We start from the raw sequence: 19,338 nt of genomic DNA, 5'->3' as shown, positions 1-19,338 counted from the left end.
AATTTGTGTAGTAGATTTGAGGCTAAGGTTACTGGCATACATGTACTTAGTCAAGGAAGGTGTAGTGACTCAGGCAGACAGACAAGACAGCCAGCCAAAGAACCTGCCTGCCAGAGGCAAGGAGACAGACGTGAGGTTGTGACAATGATGTAGTCGAGGAAGGTGGAAGGGGTGGAGCCGTAGAAGTGAGTTTAGTCAGCATGTTCTCCTTCAGTCTGTGGTCGAAGAGTGACACGGTCAAATCAACCTGAGGTGAACTGGCAATATCTTACTGTATCTTGAGTCAGAAGCCACCGGGAGAATATTACCAGACTGAAGATATGTTAATCTGTAAAAAGAAAATCTGGATAGAAGATTAGATAAGGATTTATCCCGTGGCTAGACAAGCCACTAGGCTTGAGGTGTGGTATATTTACCACAAGGGCTGCCTTTAGCTGTTGTATATTGGCCATATACAAGCCCCAGAATGACAAATGACGCAAACTAGAATCTAGCTCTAATAAAAACATTAATACAAGATGGTATACGTCAAGGGTTTTATTTGACAGTGATTAGATAAAAACAGCATAAACTGGAATGTTAAGAACTCTGGCTTGAGGGAGATATGGGCAAAGCTGGTGACAAACAAACCAGATCACCATGACGATAGCCATAGCAACTAACTGGTCCTGTCTAGCATCCAAATGTCAGTCTTAACCCATTGACACACAGCCATAAAGAACATAAGATATGGATATCATATAGCACGAAGTACAGTGTGCCTTTACAGCATGACCTCTCACAGACTGGATACACTTTATTCCACAATCATCAATATCATGGGAGACACACACGAAGAAAAGCAATGTCACCTGCAATACATGAGCCTGGTCCGAACATCACAGTAATTCAATTTACTTTTAGTTGGCCAGGACTTTCACCTCAAATATCAAACCACTTTACAATATGTTAAAACCTGGGGGCATAGGGAGCCTGGGCCCATATTCAGAGCGTCTCAGAGCAGGAGTGCTGATCTAGGATCAGCCCTTACGAAAAAACATTGAAGTAGAACTGAGGTTTGCTGTATCCAAAATAACACTTTCTTACTGCAGTAATATTGCAATGTAACTGCAGTTATTCTGCAATTACCGTGTCCAAAATACCACAGTCGACTGCAGTTACAATGCAATCTTTTATTGTAAGGTAGGTCCGTCAATCTATATGACCATATTCATAACGATCTAAAAGACTAGACTGATTCTAGATCTGCTCTCCTACTCACACTTTACAGGCCCAGGATTTATAGAGGCACATACAGTAAAAACCCACCAAGGTATGTCTCCTTCATTGGTTCAGGGCTACAGGATGACTGGGAAGGTCACAGTGTCATGCATTTCAGTCATAACCAGTCGTTTGAACACAACAGACAGGGTTAAGCGTTGCATGCAGGGGAGTGGGAGAAAGAACCCTGTCAATGAATCCATGGATTAAGAAAATAATTTAGCTGCTTTTCGAAAGACTAGATCTTTAAGAAATATTTTTAAAGAATTCTCCAACAATGGCATGACAACCATTAAAGAAAAAAACATTATGGTTTTAGCTGTATGGCTCCATGAAAGACAGAAGAAAGTTGCTAACTAAGTTGTCCTTTCCCACTTGGAACTTGGATCCACAGTTGGCAACATGATTGATCATTTTGTGTGTGGTTTTAGATGGGGCCCAAGTGGACAGCCTTGAAAAGCAGCAGCTTTCGGCTTTCTCAACATAAAAAAAAAAAAATGTAACAATGGCCACTATAATAAGAGCATTTACTCCAGGTTAAAGGAGGGTTATTCTCCATTAGGTGACTAACTGGCATGGTCCAATAGTATGGAAGAAATTAATAATAAGCCATATGGAATATTAAAGAAAGTGTAAATATAAAACATAATACTGCTTATATAAAAATAAAAAAATTAAAAAAAAACTCAAAATAATTCCAAGTAGGAGCAAAATAAACTAAAAAGTGGCAAGCAGTACGAGACAAAGACCAGTTAACGTTCTCATTTTCACACCCTTCTCTTCCGCAAACCTTCCATCCATGTCTGGTCAAGCTCAAATAACAGCTTGAAAACCTGCAAGGAAAGACAATACCATTAAATTCTGACTTGTATTTCCTAACTTTGGATGTATATGAACACTCAATGGATCAACAAATCTGCTTGAGTATCTCTGAATAGGTCATAAAAATAATATTTACCCCTTAGCAGACACTTTTATCCAAAGAGACTTACAATGCAGAGAGTTTAAACATTTGTACTGTGTATTTTATACAGGTATTGAACCCACAACCGTGGCAATTTAGATATACAGGTCCACAATATGCCAGGGTACATTTCAGTCTTCACAGCACAGCTTGGTTGTGCGGAGTGTCAAATGGACTTGTTACCGTGGTGTATTTCACACATGCTGGACATCTCCCGCGCCGTCAGGCTTGATTTGCATCTGAGCCTGCATCTTGGTAATCATCTCCTGCATCCTCCTCAGCTGCACAGAACACAAAACAGCATTATGACCAACACATAGAAGAGTGACTAAAATCCCCCCCCAAAACAACTACCTTATTCACATGAAATAAACATATCACAGTCCTTCAAATAAAAGTGAGGGTGTAGGATGTAATGTGAGGGGCCATTCAAGATTGTGTGATACTCTCATAAAGGTGATATTTGAACAGGCAGAGAGAGACAGACATAGTAGAACGGTAGTGGGAGTGATGAATGAATGGTTATCTATTTACCTCAGCCTCCTTCTCCTGCAGGATCATGTCCTTGTCCATTTCCTCCGGCTCAGGCCCCTGGCCCTGCCCCTGCCTGGAACATAGACACAGGTTTGGTGAGTTTGGCTCTTTAGGCTGAAGTCCCAATCATTGGGGAGACTTACCGTAAATATCCAAAGACTGATACTGGAAACCTCGTACATTTCAAGTTCTTGCAAGTCTGTTTTTACATAGTTTGTGCAATCAGAAGAAAATACACTTTTCAATACTCCCATTGTCATTCATAGAATGAGCAGAAAAGGTAGAGGACGGAAAACCCCACCGTGCATAGGAGGTCTCTGAAAGGCAGTTTAGTAAAAGCCCAAATCTGGGGTGTGTGTGGTTTCTAGCATTTAAGCAGACGAAAGCAACACGTAGAAAGAGGGGCAGGAGGTTAAGGTAGAGCAGTGGACAGCTGGCTGCTAAAGTGAAAGGGGGCAAGCTGCAGAAGCAAGAAGAGGGTCGGGGGGGTACCTCCAACAGTTCACTCATGGGATTGGACAGACCAGAGCATCATTGGGCTGATGACAAGCCAATGGGAAGGCAGTAAAATCACTCCCTTCTCCTGGATTGGCTATAGGGGAAGGTCTCAAAAAAATCCAAAGGGTCCAAACTCTTACGAGTTATATGATACCCATACAACCTATAACAGACTATGTACTGGTTAAAAATCCATAGTCCACTAGGATATTCAACCATAACCCACTACCAAGGTCCAATTGTTGTAGAATGTACATCCAAAATTATACATCCTGTTAAAAAAAATATTTTACAACAGTTAAACACATTTAAATGCGAATGATCACCTAACTACTTATTGACAGAAGTTTGCCCCAGACAAGTGCCACTGTCTGAGACACTGGATTAGTTACCCATTCATTGTCTTTATAATCAGGTAAGTCATTCAATTCCAAGTCAGTCAACTGAGTCTTGTGTTAAATTGTGTCAACATCAGCCGTTATATGTGGCATTAAGTCCTTGGTTGTATATTATATTACTATGTATGGGGAGGTTGGGAGGTTGGGGGGGGGTAGAAAGGCAAGCAGACAGGTACGTACGCAGGAGACATAACGTAACCATGGGAGGACAACCTGCCGCCCCGTTTGAGGCGCTCCGAGCGGAAGTTCTCGTAGTGCAGGTCCTGGGTCACCTCCTGCAGATCCTGCATGTGGGTGCTGCGGATGGATAGGCATCAATCAATCAATGAAGCACTAAACCAACAACTTAACTCAAGTTAGTCGATCACAGAAGGCTTACCTCATAATGGAATCGCAAAGCAGTATGCGAGACAGGACAGCCACTACTTATGCCTGATAAGTAACGGATTGATAAATCACACACTTATGGCAGTGGCTGCGAATACAGATTTTTCACGTGCAGAAATCTCTGCATCTTAAGCTACGGCAAATCGGGTTTCAGAAAATCCAGAACCACAGCCACTCTGTTTTTACAACTGACACAGCTTAGTAAAAGACAAGCATTCATCGATAGAGTATAAACTAAATCAACCATGAACACTAAATCAAAATCGCCACCTATTTCAAATCAGGATTCTCAAGCTGTTATTCAATGCTGCTATTCATGTCTGATATACAAAGACCGCAAAGCAGCTCCTCAGACAAGGCCCAGTGCAGTACCCCTATCTCCCACCCACTCACATCAGCATGGTGCGCAGCTTGAGGAAGTCGTTGTGCTCGGGGTTCTCCACTTCCACCACGCCCCAGGGGTACAGGCGACCCCGCACCTTCTTCCCCTTGGCCTCGATCTGCTGGTTGGAGCCCACCACCGCAAAGGGAATACTGGCCTAGGGGAGGAGAAAGGAGGACGAGGAAAGAGCAGAGGTTAATGGTTCAAATAGCTACCATGTTCTATTCAGTATGTGGCCCGTGCAGCATTCAATCCCACAACCCTAAATCAACCAACGTGAGACCTTTTAAAATGTATGTAGTTTTGTCCTTGTCTATTAATGTTCTGTATGACGGCATGTTTCATGTTGACCCCAGGAAGAGTAGCTGCTGCTTTCGCAACAGCTAATGAGGATCCTTTGGTGTTACCAAAACACTGAGCTAAGATTTAAAAAATATTATTATTGTTTTTTTTATCTGAAAAAAAAATCAAATAAATGTAAGGAAAGAAGTTTTGCATTAGGAATCTTTGTAAGGAGATAAATTAGTTGAGGTGGAAGAGACGATTACTTTGAGAGTCCTGGTCTGCTCCTTGAATTCTTCGTCCTCGTCAGACTCTGCGTCAGGGAGGTGATAGATCTTGATACTATGCTCATCAATCTCATCCAGGATCTATAGCAACATGGAGGATGGAAAAGTCATTTACTTTTGATGCGCACACACACATATATATATATACACACACACACCTTTGTTCCAGAGGGATTACTTAATACAATACAGGCACATGGTGCAGTTGTGTCTTAAGTACGATAGCTACATCCACATACCTTGTTTGACAACACTTAACCTGTTCTCCTATCGTATACTTTTGAGAGTCAAGAGCTTTAATGTGTCCTATACCCTGACATTGAGCTATACTGCGTTTCCTACCCTGCGCTTGAGCCTCTCCCTCTCTCGCAAGGTGAGTGTGTCAGCCTTAGCGATGACAGGGACCACGTTGACTTTGTTGTGGATGGCCTTCATGAACTGTACATCCAGAGGCTTCAGCCTGAGAGGAAGGGAGAGCGGGAGGATGTAAGAACGGGAATTCCACAGGGGGGTGCTCATGTAAAGTCAAGGTAAACTAAAATGTTGAAAATGTGATGTTAGTATTACATTGTAAAGACTGGCATTGATATGGAACTACTATTGGTGTGTGTGTCTTAGGGTTGGGCGACATCAACCTTTGTCCTTTTGTGATAAAGCATTGGCACCTATAAAATCTTGGTATTCGATATTATCGCCCCCTATTGGCCAACCCCCCAAAAAAATGTAAAGAGCTAAAAGGAACAAGAGGACTCATGACAAAACATATTTGAGCCAAATATTTATTTTTTAGCCTATTCCTCCATTAGAGCGGTGGCACGAAAGAGGTGTGCGTGCCAACGAGCAAGTGACAGTTAATGAGCCTCGGTGGCTGTGCGCTGTGTGATGGTTGTGAATCATCAAGGGCCCGGCTACAGCCACGCAACTCTGCTGTCCCCAGAATTGAGTAATTATTCAATGATTCATGTTTTTGCCTAATCCTCCTCTTATTATTAGGCTTCTATACATTGTAGGTAGGCTTACATACAGTGCATTTGCAAAGTATTCAGATCCCTTGACTTTCCACATTGTTACATTACAGCCTTGTTATAAAATGGATTCAATTAAATGTTTTCCCTCATCAAGCTACACAAAATACCCAATAACGACAAAGCAAAAACAGGTTCAGATTTTTTTTTGCTAATTTATAAAAAAATACACAGAAATACCTTACTTAGAAAAGTATTCCAGACCCTTTCTAGGCGACTCGAAATTGAGCTCAGGTGCATTGTTTCCATTGGTGATCCTTGAGCTCTTTCTATAATTTGATTTGGAGTCCGAGGTAAATTCAATTGATTGGACCTGATTTGGAAAGGCACACACCTGTCGAGATAAGGTCACACAGTTCAGTGTATGTCAGAGCATAAACCAAGCCATGAGGTCAAAGGAATTGTCTGTAGAGCTCCGAAACACAGAACTGGGGAAGGGTATCAAAAAATTACTGCAGCATTGAAGGTCCAAGAGCACAATGGCCTCCATTATTCTTAAATGGAAGATGTTTGGAACCACCAATACTCTTCCTAGAGCTGGCTGCCTGGCCAAACAGCAATCGGGGGAAGAAGGGCCTTGGTCAGGGAGGTGACCAAGAACCAAATGTTCATCTCACAGAGCTCCAGAGTTCCTCTGCGGAGATGGGAGACCCTTCCAGAAGGACAACTTACTCTGCAGCACTCCCCCAATCAGGTCTTTATGGTAGAGTGGCCTGACAGAAGCCACTCCTCAGTAATAAGCCCACTTGGGCACCTAAAGGACCCAGATCATGACAATTCTCTGGTCTGATGAAACCAAGATTGAACTCTTTGGCCTGAATGACAAGCGTCATGTCTGGAGGAAACCTGGCACCATCCCTACGGTGAAGCATGGTGGTGGCAGAATCATGCTCTCCGGATGGTTTTCAGCAGCAGAGACAGAGACTACTCAGGTTCGAGGGAAAGATGAACGGAGAAAAGTACAGAGAGATGCTTGATTTAAACCTGCTCCAGAGCGCTCAGGATCTCAGACTGGGGCGATGGTTCACCTTCCAACCGGACAACAACCCTAAGGACACAGCTAAGACAACGCATGAGTGGCTTTGGGACAAGTCAATGTCCTCGATTGACCCAGCCAGAGCCCGGATTTGAACCCCATCTAACATGTCTGGAAGGACCTGAAAAAAATGCTGTGCAGCGACACTCCCCATCAAACCTGACAAAGCTTGAGAAGATCTGCAGAGAAAAATGGGAGAAATTCCCCAAATACAGGTGTGTCAAGCTTGTAGCATCATACCCAAGAAGACTAGGCTGTAATTGCACTTCAACAAAGTACTGTGTAAAGCAGTGGTCACCAAACTACGGCCCGCGGGCCGGATACGGCCCGTCAGCACATTTGGCCCGGCCCTCTGAACAATACCAGAGACGCTATCGAATTTTTTTCCTATTTGGCCTCCAGAAAAAAAATCCTAGGCCCGGCCCTGTCAAAGAGAGAATATGGCGAAAAGGTTAGGTAAGAGAAAAATTGATTCAGAATGCAGGGTATTTAACCTGCAGTGGACAAACAATTTTTTTTTTGTTCAATGCAAAGGAAAGGCTGTTTGTCTCATCTGTCAAGAGACGGTGGCGGTATTCAAAGAATACAATCTTCGCCGACACTATGAATCCCGTCACAAAGACAAGTACGATAGCTTGCAAGGCCAAATACGAGCAGACAAACTCTCAAAGCTAAAAAGTGGACTACTATCTCAGCAGAATACATTTGTACGCCAAGCTCAGCTGAACCAGGCATCCGTTCGGGCCAGCTTTCGGGTTGCTAAACTGATAGCAAGAAGCGGTAAGCCTTTCACTGACGGAGAGTTTGTTAAGAAATGTATGGATGCTGTCGCGGAGGAGGTGTGTCCCGAGAAGAAAGATGCATTTAATGCCGTAAGTCTGTCGGCGAGTACAATCACCAGACGCGTTGAAGAAATCGGGAGTAATGTATATACCCAGCGGTCCCGTTCCCAGCTGAAAAGTGCGTGGAAGCACTGGAAATGCTGAAGGCGGAGTTCGGTGTGCGATTCAGTGAACTACATGTTCATGCAAAAGAAATCCGTCTTTTTCAGAACCCCTTTGTTGCCGACATTGATGAAGCCCAGCCTTCATATCAGTTTGAGTTGGCTGAGTTACAGAACTGTGATGTTCTGAAAGACGCATTCAAGCCCAACAGTCTCATTGACTTCTATGCCGCCCTCCCAAACGACACATATCCAAACATCAAAAAACACGCAATGAAAATGTCCACAGTTTTTGGCAGCACGTATATCTGCGAGAAAACCTTTTCTCGCATGAAACTGCTGAAAACCCCGATGAGATCAAGATTGACAGATGAACATTTGCATCAGTGCTTGAGACTGGCTGTAACTAGAATGGAACCTGATATTCAACTTCTCACCAGCCAGATGCAGGCCCACAGTTCACACTGATGAACATACATAGGTAAGCTCACTTTTCTGACTTGAATGAGTCATTCTGAGCATAAACAAATATAATCATAATAAAATCTACTGGGATAAAATCCATCTTTACAACCATACTGGTAGTGAAATGTATTGTGCTGTGTAGGTGCTGTATCACTTAGTTCAGTTTCTCAACCTGCTTCTTTTGTGGTTTTCACAGGGAAGTTGATGAGAGAGAGCTGCAAACAGCGGTGTCTACAAGCCTACTGGAACCTACAAAAGGATTATAAGGAAGGAACACAAGAACTTTAAGAGACTGCTCATATGTGTCAGAGATTCTGCTCTGACAACTGAGCTGAACTTTTATCTGTTAAGATTGTGCATGGCACGACAGAAAGTTAATGTTCCATGGCTTTTTTTTCTATGAAGAACCCAGAGAGAGTTATTTAGTTATTATTTATTTCCTGTTTTTTCTGTGAAGAACTCAGAGAGGGTTATTTAGTTATTATTTATTTCATTAATAGTGTTATTATTTGTTTCCTGACTTTTTTTCTGTAAAGAACCTGGAAAGGGTTATTTGGTTATGTGTGGCTTTCTGGAAAACAATAAATTTTTTAAGCTCCCCTACGATCGTCACACTTTTTCTGTTACAAACTGACACCGGCCCCCCATCAGAGAAGGGAAAAGTTATGTGGCCCTCACAGGAAAAAGTTTGGGGACCCCTGGTGTAAAGGGTCTGAATACTTTTGTAAATGTGAGAGTTCTTTACTTTTAATACATTTGAAAAAATGAATAAAAACTTGTTTTTACCATGTCATTATGGGGTATTGTGTGTAGATTGATAATGAAAAAACAATTTAATCAATTTTAGAACAAGGCTGTAACATAACAAAATGTGGAAAAAGTCATGTGGTCTGAACACTTTCCAAATGCACTGTATATGCCAGTTAGGCTATACACCCCTTTTAAAGCGGATTAACGTGGTTAAAATTAAGAATACACTTTGCCACTTTAGTTGTGAGACAAACCTTAAAGCATATATGCCTATAGGCTAGGCTACATTAAAAAAAGGCTTTGTTTCTTATGCTGGGCATCATTCACAAGTGATAATATATCATCCACAAGTGATAAGTTAATATTGTCACCCATCAGACTACTCTTGATTTAATCTGGTCTATACCTGTATACTAAATAATGTGTGTGATATTTGTTTTGATTTAGACTGGACCATTATCATGCACCTGTATGGAAACATGGGCAGCCGGAAAAAATGTCATCCATTAGTTTTTCCCCGTGGTTTATTTTCATGCCAGGTATGTTATACTCCTGCTGTAAAGAGAAGCAATGTGCTTAAATATTAGGAAAGTTGATCAATAAAAGTAGGCCTAGCTGATGGGATCCTCGTTTTCAGAGGCCATCACTCGGTTTTCTCACACAATTGCAGTCTATAGAAATGTTGCGCAACATGAGCTCTCATGAATTGTTTGATTAGATTTTCTAATAAATTTGCATTGATGTCAGAGTGATTAGAGGGAGAATAGAGTGCTGAGTACCAGGCAGTTAGCAAGTTTGGTAAGCTATTAATGACCAGCAGAAAAATCAGAGCTTGGACAAGCCTAATTACAGTGACTAAACGGTCATGTGGAACTTAACAGCCGTCATAATTCGTGACCGGTGGTAATATGGTCACCGCAACAACCCTAGACGGAGCTAAGCTTTTCACCAAAGCAGCGCAAAATGTCCAGTCTCAATATCAGATGACCTATCAGATGATCTAACCAAAGCCAATATTGTTTTTTATAGCGGTGTCAAATTATTTTAACTTATCTAGGATAGGGGGCAGCATTTAGAATTTTGGATGAAAAGCATGCCCAAATTCAACTGCCTGCTACTCATCCCCAGAAGATATGCATATTATTATTAGATGTGGATAGAAGACACTCTGAAGTTTTAAAAACTGTTTGAATCATGTCTGAGTATAACAGAACTTATGTAGCAGGCGAAACCCAGAGGACAAACCATTCACATTTATTATGTTTTTTTTTTTAGATCACCCTCTTTTCAATGTGTTTTCATTGGGAATACAGATTTCTAAGGGACTTGCCGTTCCTACCGCTTCCACTGGATGTCAACAGTCTTTATTGGTTGAGGTTATTCCTTTGTGTAATGAAGTACGGCCATCTTGAACAAGGGTCACTTTATGTGTACTGTTTGATAGAGGCGCATGACCAGAAAGCATGCTTCAGTTTGTTTTCTTCCTGTATTGAACACAGATCATCCAGTCTTCAATTTTATTGATTATTTACTTTAAAAAATACCTAAAGTTGTATTACAAAAGTAGTTTGAAATGTTTTGGCAAACTTTACAGGTAACTTGAGAGATATTTTGTAGTCACGTTGCGCAAGTTGGAACCAGTGTTTTTCTGGATCAAACGCGCCAAATAAATGGACATTTTGGATATATATGGACAGAATTAAATTGAACAAAAGGACCATTGATGTTTATGGGACATATTGGAGTGCCAACAGAAGAAGCTCATCAAAGGTAAGGCATGATTTATATTTTTATTTCTGCGTTGTGTCGCGCCTGCAGGGTTGAAATGTTCTCTCTTTTGTTTATGGAGGTGCTATCCTCAGATAATAGCATCGTTTGCTTTCGCAGAAAAGCCTTTTTGAAATCTGACATGTTGGCTGGATTCACAACACATGTAGCTTTAATTTGGTATCTTACATGTGTGATTTCATGAAAGTTTGATTTTATAGGAATTTATTTGAATTTGGCGCTCTGGCTTTTGGCCAAGTGGGACGCTACCGTCCCACATATCCCAGAGAGGTTAAAAGCACAATTTGGTATTTTCTCTCCATTTTGATGTGAATATTATTTCAGATTTTGTGCATACTTGCTTTTCTCCTGCCACATTACTTCATATTAAAACAATACATTTTTTCTATTATTTTCTTCTGAAATAGACATTTTCTCCATATCATGCTTCTTTAGACCTGTCTAAAATAAATCATTTATTTATTTTGAAGGTGTAGGTTAGATTAAAAAGTCTAATAAATCTATGTAAAATGGCTTTTAGGCTGTGTGGAAGTCAGGAGATGCTAAATGTGTTTATGTTAATTAACAGTCAATTACTGAGACCGACAGTTATTTGCGTGACAATCATCAGCTGACGAAATTTCGTGACCGCCACAGCCCTGTCTACAGTGTTATCTTACATTCTATGACTTGTTTAAAACAAATTTACTGAAAAAGGTTACGCAGGCTATAGCATGGCCCTGCTATGGGTTGCCCGGTCAGCTCTATACGGTCTGGTGCCAGTCAAGTTGAAATAGGCTATGCATTGTCGGTTACATCACCATCAACAATGGCTGTCAATCAGCTTCAAAATCCGATACTATCATTCAACCCTAGTGTGTGTGTGTGTACCCATGGCCCAGCGGGGAGATGAAATAGAAGCAGCAGTGAACGCGGTTGTCCACGATGTGCCGGCGGTTCAGACCGCTCTCGTCGTGGAGGTATCTCTCAAACTGGTCGTCAATGTAGGCGATGATGGTGCTGAAACTGCGGGAGAAGAGAGGAAGCAGCACAGTGGTGGGACCATGTAGTTAGACACCTTGTGTGACATCGTCGTCACTTGTTACCACAGCAACAAAGTCTAAATATATCATACAACTTTATGAAAACAAACCTTTGATTTTTGATCTTTATTTAAAGTTATGGTTAGGTATAAGGTCAGAAGTGTGTTTACGGTTAGGGTTAAAAATCAATTCTATAAATAGGAGCGGTTGAGCCATAATTAGGACTTTGTGGCAACCATATGACATGGTTACAAAATACATCAACGGTACTCCAGCAATAACATATTTGTCCATGCACAAACAGATCATGGAGAAATAAAGTTATTACATTTGAATGGACAGGATCAGGTCCCCTGTCTATACAAACATAGCGGCGTACCAGTCCTGGCTGTTGATGGCGTCACCGTATCCGGGCGTGTCCACCACGGTGAGGCGGAGCTTCACCCCTCGCTCCTCGATCTCAACCGTAGATGCTTCGATCTGAACCGTGCGTTCAATCTTCTCTGTGGATTACAATTAAAATGAGATAAAAAAGGTTAGGCTTTTACTTTCCAGACACTTGAGGCCACTGAATAAATGAAGGGTGATTTGGCATAATTGGTTTTAAAATTGATTCCCATTAGGTTATGCAGGAACAAATGACATTTTGGAGTAATAGCTGGGAGTGTGGCCGTGGTATGTGTGTACGTCATACCTGCTGCTCCGGGGATGATTCTCTCTGGGTAGAGATCAGTGAGGAACAAGCTGTTGATGAGGGTGGACTTCCCCAGACCAGACTCACCTAAACACGACACACAGAATCAATAGATAAACTATCATTCTGTTCCAAAAAAAAAAGGGGACCAAATTAAAAACAGAATAGATTATATTGTGCCTGCATGGCAAAACAGCAAATATAAAGGTAAAGGCAATATACCTGATTACCTTTAGTCTACAAACCACAAATACTACAATAATCTACAAAATGTGTGCAGTTTTTTAAAAATGTATACACAAAATAGCCAATATAGCCCGCTAGTTGGCAGACATCCAGCCTGGACTCTGTATATTAGCCAAGCACTAACCAATGATACACATTAGGCCTCTCATAGCCTGGGAAATGCATTAAGCTGGCAGTAAAACCAGATTTATCTAAAACACAGTCACACACAGACACAGACAGACACTTTCCAGCAGCAGAGGCCTGTCCAGCACACAGGGCCACATTCCAGTCTGGTTTATTTTAAGGCAGAGGGGATAAGTGTACAATAGGGCTCTCCTCCTCCCCTACACCACACAGACAAATAGGGAGATGAGAGAAAGGAAAACCATTTCACACAGCTAAACTAGAGGACCCAGAGAAACCCTGCCTCCATCCGTTTACATAGTTGAGTCCGCAACTGGACTCAACTGTGACCTAAACCAGGACCTCTGACATCATCCCACTCTCAGACATACACACACTCTCAGACACACACATAAAAACACTAAAGGAAGCGATGAGATTTGGAACAGTGGTTACTGACAGATGTGGGGAGGGTGGGAAATGTGAAAATGCGAGGCTATGAGCAGAGGAAATGAATGCGTTTGTCAACTAGCTAACTGTCTGGGCTTACAGTCAAAGAAGTCACATTCCATTCTGTCAACAGCATGAACTGACACCTAACTGCTTAGCACAAACTAGGCCTAATCCCAGATAGATTTTTTTCTGTAAAAAAATAAAATAAAACTTTTGTTTTCATATGTTTCGTAAGGGAGAGATGCTATCCACCCACTCCAAATGGAGAGGAAAAGGGAAAAGTATATCCAAAATGTTAATTGATTACTGTTGCAATCCCATTCCTAAAACACGTATGATATGCCAAAACTGCGTGAACATGATCATTTAGGCACACATTCCCCATTCGAAGGCCAAGGCTCCTAATCTCTACTGAACTGAGGAAAGAACTAAAGCAAGAAAATGTCTGACTCATCAACAACCAAAGACCAGTTGTTTTGAGCTTTGCACAAAACCACTGAGTATCCATTCTCTCTAAGGCCAAACTAAGGCAACTATAGCTAGCGACTTCATACAAACAACTACAACCCTCTCCATACAAAAATACCAGACATTATTTAGGTTACAAATATTGTGACACTCACCAACTACCATGAGGGTGAACTCGAAGCCCTTTTTGACCGACTTGCGGTGCACCTGGTTGGGCAGGTTGGCAAAGCCCACATACCCCGGGGTCTCTGGATTGGTAAACTGACCCTGCTGTAAAACATGAGACCACCACATGTTCATTAGAACCCGAGTCATTCAACCCAGGAATACCATCATTTTTACTGACATTTCCAGAGACATGGGTTGTCGTTGCTAGGGTTGGGCGTTAGGCAGATTTTCATATCATACCTCCTGCCCTCAATTCGGTTTAGTACACAAGGGGGCGCCAAAACACGCTAAGAATTTAATTGGGCGTCTACCAGAATGCTAACAAAATTAGCGCAAGTAATAGCGAATTTCCATGGAGGCTGCTAGCTAAACTAGGCTAACGAGCACAAACAAAAATAAGCTAATTACAATGACAGGGAATCCGGCTCATAAAGTTATACATATATAGGTAGGCGCTACCGAATGTTTTTTTGTTGGCGAGTTTGTACATTTACAAGCGAATGTGAACGAGAGACATTGAACAAAGTCGACGCATGCAGTACTGGCTCTCCAGAAGCGTTCACACACTGTCTGTGTAGTAGAGTCTGGAGCCACTACGGCAACCGGCCTGCCTGCTAGAAGAAGAGTGGGAGGTTCAGAAAGCCGAGAACAGGGGAAAAAAAACGTAAGGAAATCAAGATCGCAGTGGCAGCTGTACAAATAACTAATCCAAAAGACCGTTGCATTCTTAAACGGGCAGAAAGCTAACACAAAATGACGCCCCCGTCACCTAATTAATTGAGCCATTTTACTTAGATAGCAAGTTAAACTAGGGGTCTGTTAATTAACACAATTCTTCGTTTTTCACACAGGATCGTTTTTTAAATAAAAAGCATCAGAAATATCGGATCTAAAATGCTTCTTATTGTAATTTCTGCTCGGCATCAGAAACATTTTGTGCTTCAGTTGCACTTCTAAACTCGGATGAGAACCCAGGAACGGGTATCAGCAGACAGCGCTCTGATGTGTAGCTACTTTTCTCCAATACTTTTCTCAGTGTATCAAGACTATTTTTCTCCAGTAAAATACAAGATTAACTTTAAGCAAAATATAAGGAAAAGTAGCTGGCTACATTATTCCTATGATAGGCCTAGACGTTAGAAATATGATGGCCATGCATCATTTTTGCTTTTTTATTATAAGCACATTTACTTGTGCGGCTGCCAGCAGCGTCGCACTTTTTCATCAAATGACAGCAATTAAGCTATTTTATGCCGAATGTGTTGCGCTAATGGATGTATTTTCTGTGAAGGAAAACTATAGCTGCACGTCCCTGATCACTCTATTGAAGAAAAAAACTATTTGAATGTTAAACACATTGACTGCGGTTATTTACTTCAATTGCTACAAAATTAATGTATTGAAAAAACATCGTCACTATTTCTAAATACCCCGGTATACCGCCCATGCCTAGGTTGCCTAACAGACGTATACCTCCGATTCGCAGTCCGAAATTAATGCCATACATTTGTTTGGAACATTTCCTCAAACTCTACAAGCCAGAATGTTGACTAAAATTATATTTTGACTTTACCTGTTGTCCATGCAGTTGGTCCTTTTGGAGACAATATATCCACAGGAAAGTAAGTAACTCACCTTTTCAATGAGCTGGTATTGCGTTCAGACTTCGATCACTTGAAGCATGTAAACATGTGCACGAGCTCAGCAAGTATGCACGCGTCCCGTTTCATCAGGTGATTAGAAATCTGAACGCACTACCAGCGCTTTGAAAAGTTGATTTAATTGCACTTTCTTATGGACAGGTTCTCACATTCCTTCCAGCAAAAGGACCAACCGGTAGAGTAAGTAAACATTTCATTGAATTCAACATTCTGCCTTGTAAATTAGAGCTTTTGGGATTAAACCTTCCTTATCCAGACGCTCATTGATGCCCGACATGTAATTTAATGCAATTCAACGTCGGGTCTTCAGGCTAGGATGGACCTACAGTATATTATAGTAATCATATCTGTGGGTTGTGCAAATCACAGCAAACATTACAACCAGCAATTAGGCAGCTACTCAAGAATCAGCTGTACACAAATGAACTGTCTCTGGAATGCATTATTGCATATTGTTTATGGCCTTAACCGGCCTATACATAACCAGGGAGAATGTGCAGTCTAGCTAAAGGGTTTAGAGTTAGACCTAGGCCGATCTTTACATCTTATGAACAGATGTAAGGAAGGGATTATTACACTAGCTTTCTATAATATAGCTAGACTAAGCTCATACATTGGAAATGCAATACAGCCATTACTGTTCACAGCTTTGTATAACTAGTGGTCCCCCTCTGTGAACAAGGGGCAGGACTGAGTGAAGTCAAGGCACAACTGTGAGTCATGGGGAAGGAAGTAGCTGCCTGGACGCTGGCAGCATCTGCCTGAGTGGCCATGCATTCTGCAATTAAGACCCCAAATGGTTTTAGGGCCGATGGTTTAATTCTAATAAATCCTAATTTGCCAAAGCATATCCCATCGCGTTAGTGTAGGCCAATTACTGGAATATTATGAGGGAACTTAAAAAAAAAAAAATGTTTTTATTTAACTGCCTGACAGTATTACATTAAAATGAGCTGTGGGGATGCAAGCATCCTCTAATTGTACTTGGTCGGGAACTTACTTTCATTTTTTCCGCCTGAGACATTTTGCGCTCTTTCAACCTGCTAGAGAACATAAAAACAGATGTCAAATGTCAGGTACATTACATGATCAAAAGTATGTGGACACCAGCTCATCAAACATCTCATTCCAAAATCATGGTCATTAATATAGAGTTGGTCCCCCCTTTGCTGCTACAACAGCCTCCACTTATATTGGAACGCTTTGCACTAGATGTTGGAACATTGCTGCAGAGACTTGCTTCCATTCATCCACAAGAGCATTAAGTGAGGTCGGACACAGAGGTTGGGCGATTAGGCCTCGCTCACAGTGGGCGTTCCAATTCAACCCAAAGGTGTTTGATGGGGTTGAGGTCAGTGCTCTGTGCAGGCCAGTCAAGTTCTCAACTGGCCTGCAGTCAGCAAAACATGTCTGTATGGACCTCGCTTTGTACACGGCATGGTCATGCTGAAATAGGAAAGGGCCTTCCCAAACTGTTGCCACAAAGTTGAAAGCATAGAATTGTCTAGAATGTCATTGTATGCTTCACTGGAACTAAGGGGCCTAGCCCAAACCATGAAAAACAGCCCTAGAGCATTATTCCTCCACCAAACTTTACAATTGGAACTATGCATTGGGGTAGGTAGCGTTCTCCGGGCAACCGCCAAATCCAGATTCATCTGTCGGACTGCCAGATAGTAAAGTCACTACAGAGAAGGCATTTCCACTGCTCCAGAGCACAATGACAGCGAGCTTTACACTATTCCAGCCGACGCTTGGCATTGCGCATGGTGAACTTAGGGCTGTGTGCGGCTGCTCAGCCATGGAAATCCATTTCATGGAGCTCCCAACGAACAGTTATTGTGCTGATGTAGCTTCCAGAGGTAGTATGGAACCTGGTAGAGAGTGTCACAACTGAGGACGGATTTAACTAGGCAAGCCAGTTTAGAACAAATTCTTATTTACAATGAAGGCCTTTTGCGGGGACAGGGGCCTGGGGTTAAACTTACACGCTTCAGCGGTCCCGTTCTAGGAGCTGTTGCACCTAGAGATTTCACTTCACAATAACAGCACTTAGTTGACCAGGGCAGAAATTGTACAAACTGACTTGTTAGGAAGGTGGCATCCTATGAAAGTGCCACATTGAAAGTCACTGAGCTATTCAGTAAGCTGCCAATATTTGTCTATGGAGAATGCATGGACGTGTGCTCGATTTTATACACCTGTCAGCAACCGTGTGTCTGAAAAAGCCAAATCCACTAGTTTGAACAGGTGTCCACATACTTTTGTATATAAAGTGTTCTTCTGTTTATAAAGTGTACTTCTGTTTTCAGTAGAACATGCAGTACTATATCAATAGGCCTATTTATTACTTCAAGAGAATGACAACTGTGTACACTAACAAAATGGAGGACGGCATAGCCTACATGATTTAGGGGACTGTGAGAGACAGGAAGTCTGCGCTCTGCTCATAATGACTTTTCAAAAGAATGTCTCACCACAAACAAACAAAAAACAGCCATCCCGTACAACTTTTGACACTCACGTCACAAATGCATTTGTTGCTTAAGCTGGTTTTGCCTCCAATTAAACTTTCAATGTTGTACTTTTAATTATCTAGCTAGTGACTTTTCTATAACTAAGTAACATTTTCAACTGGACGTGAAATTAAAACACTTCAAGCCATTTCTTCCTACAGTTAGCGGAAAATGTGACTTAACCACAAGTCAGATGACAGACTCTGAAGAGGCCAGAGAAATTGACTCGAAATAGTGCCGGGCATCTTTCTTTCAAAACTACTGAGACTGGGTTATGAAAGAGCTGTCTCAATGAATGAAAATACAACTAAATTAAATTGTAGTTACTTCAAAGAATGCCTATCTTGCGGTCTCCGTTTAGCTAAATAACACAAAACGAGGGTAACCAGACATTGAATCGTGCTTGAGATGCCTTGAACGTTTAAATTAGTTAGCTAGCTTCTTAGCGAGCTAGCAATACACAGAGCCATGTATTTATTCAATATATGGCTCTGACAATACCTAACCAGCGAACACGCATTTCAAGTCGGGCTGTGTAGATATAATTTATATCAATTGTGATACATTATGATTTCCAATGGTGGCTAGCTCACAATGACTCTCCGGCAAGGTGTCTAAAAGCAAGCATTGAAAGCTAGCTAACGTTAACTTAGCTAGCCAACCACTTTGCTAAAGTAAAGGCTAGCTAACAAGCTACTTGTGATGCGACAGGAAGTTAAAGCGACGTATCTAATTCGACGAGGCAGTGAAATATTACAACTTGCTAATAAATACAATGCAATATTTACCTTTTCGATTGTCAGTGAAAGAAAACCGAGTGATTCTGGAGGCTGGATGGACACTCAAATTCCTGTAGACACCGAACAGTTTCTTCTGCACAGGGACCAGAATGCATTGGGCGTTGACTGTCCTCTAATAATGCAGTGCCTTTCCAAAGAGACTGATACCTAATCGGTGGCCTTTTTATAAATAAAATCTATGACACAAATGTAATACTACTAGCTAC

At 41.6% G+C, this 19,338-nt stretch overlaps 1 protein-coding gene and 1 long non-coding RNA gene across 4 annotated transcripts; one reads left to right on the top strand and one right to left on the bottom strand.

Moving 5' to 3' along the window:
- Nucleotides 1–522: 522 nt before the first annotated feature.
- Nucleotides 523–19,259, bottom strand: LOC115103292 (septin-2-like). 3 transcript variants are annotated; one of them, XM_029624140.2, is made up of 13 exons: nt 19,121–19,259; nt 16,817–16,856; nt 14,143–14,257; nt 12,716–12,802; nt 12,401–12,524; nt 11,870–12,004; nt 5,335–5,452; nt 4,972–5,073; nt 4,435–4,580; nt 3,835–3,951; nt 2,759–2,831; nt 2,408–2,505; nt 523–2,093 (listed from the first exon to the last, which is right to left on the bottom strand). In XM_029624140.2, exons 2-12 carry the CDS (start codon nt 16,838–16,840, stop codon nt 2,419–2,421), a joined length of 1,128 nt encoding a protein of 375 aa, XP_029480000.1. In that variant the 5' UTR covers nt 16,841–16,856; nt 19,121–19,259; the 3' UTR covers nt 523–2,093; nt 2,408–2,418. The 3 variants fall into 3 exon arrangements, with proteins under 3 accessions (XP_029480000.1, XP_029479998.1, XP_029480001.1); XM_029624138.2 differs by having other exon boundaries at nt 16,817–16,859; nt 19,121–19,258; XM_029624141.2 differs by having other exon boundaries at nt 3,868–3,951; nt 16,817–16,859; nt 19,121–19,256.
- Nucleotides 7,990–9,064, top strand: LOC135563056 (uncharacterized). The gene is made up of 2 exons (XR_010460252.1): nt 7,990–8,477; nt 8,658–9,064. It is a non-coding gene; the product is annotated as an uncharacterized LOC135563056 (long non-coding RNA).
- Nucleotides 19,260–19,338: the final 79 nt, after the last annotated feature.

This window comes from Oncorhynchus nerka, linkage group LG20 (genome assembly GCF_034236695.1).
Source record: "Oncorhynchus nerka isolate Pitt River linkage group LG20, Oner_Uvic_2.0, whole genome shotgun sequence".
Classification (NCBI taxonomy): domain Eukaryota; kingdom Metazoa; phylum Chordata; class Actinopteri; order Salmoniformes; family Salmonidae; genus Oncorhynchus; species Oncorhynchus nerka.
The sequence above is the reverse complement of the archived record's forward strand: the minus strand, read 5'-3'. Positions and strand labels throughout refer to the sequence as shown.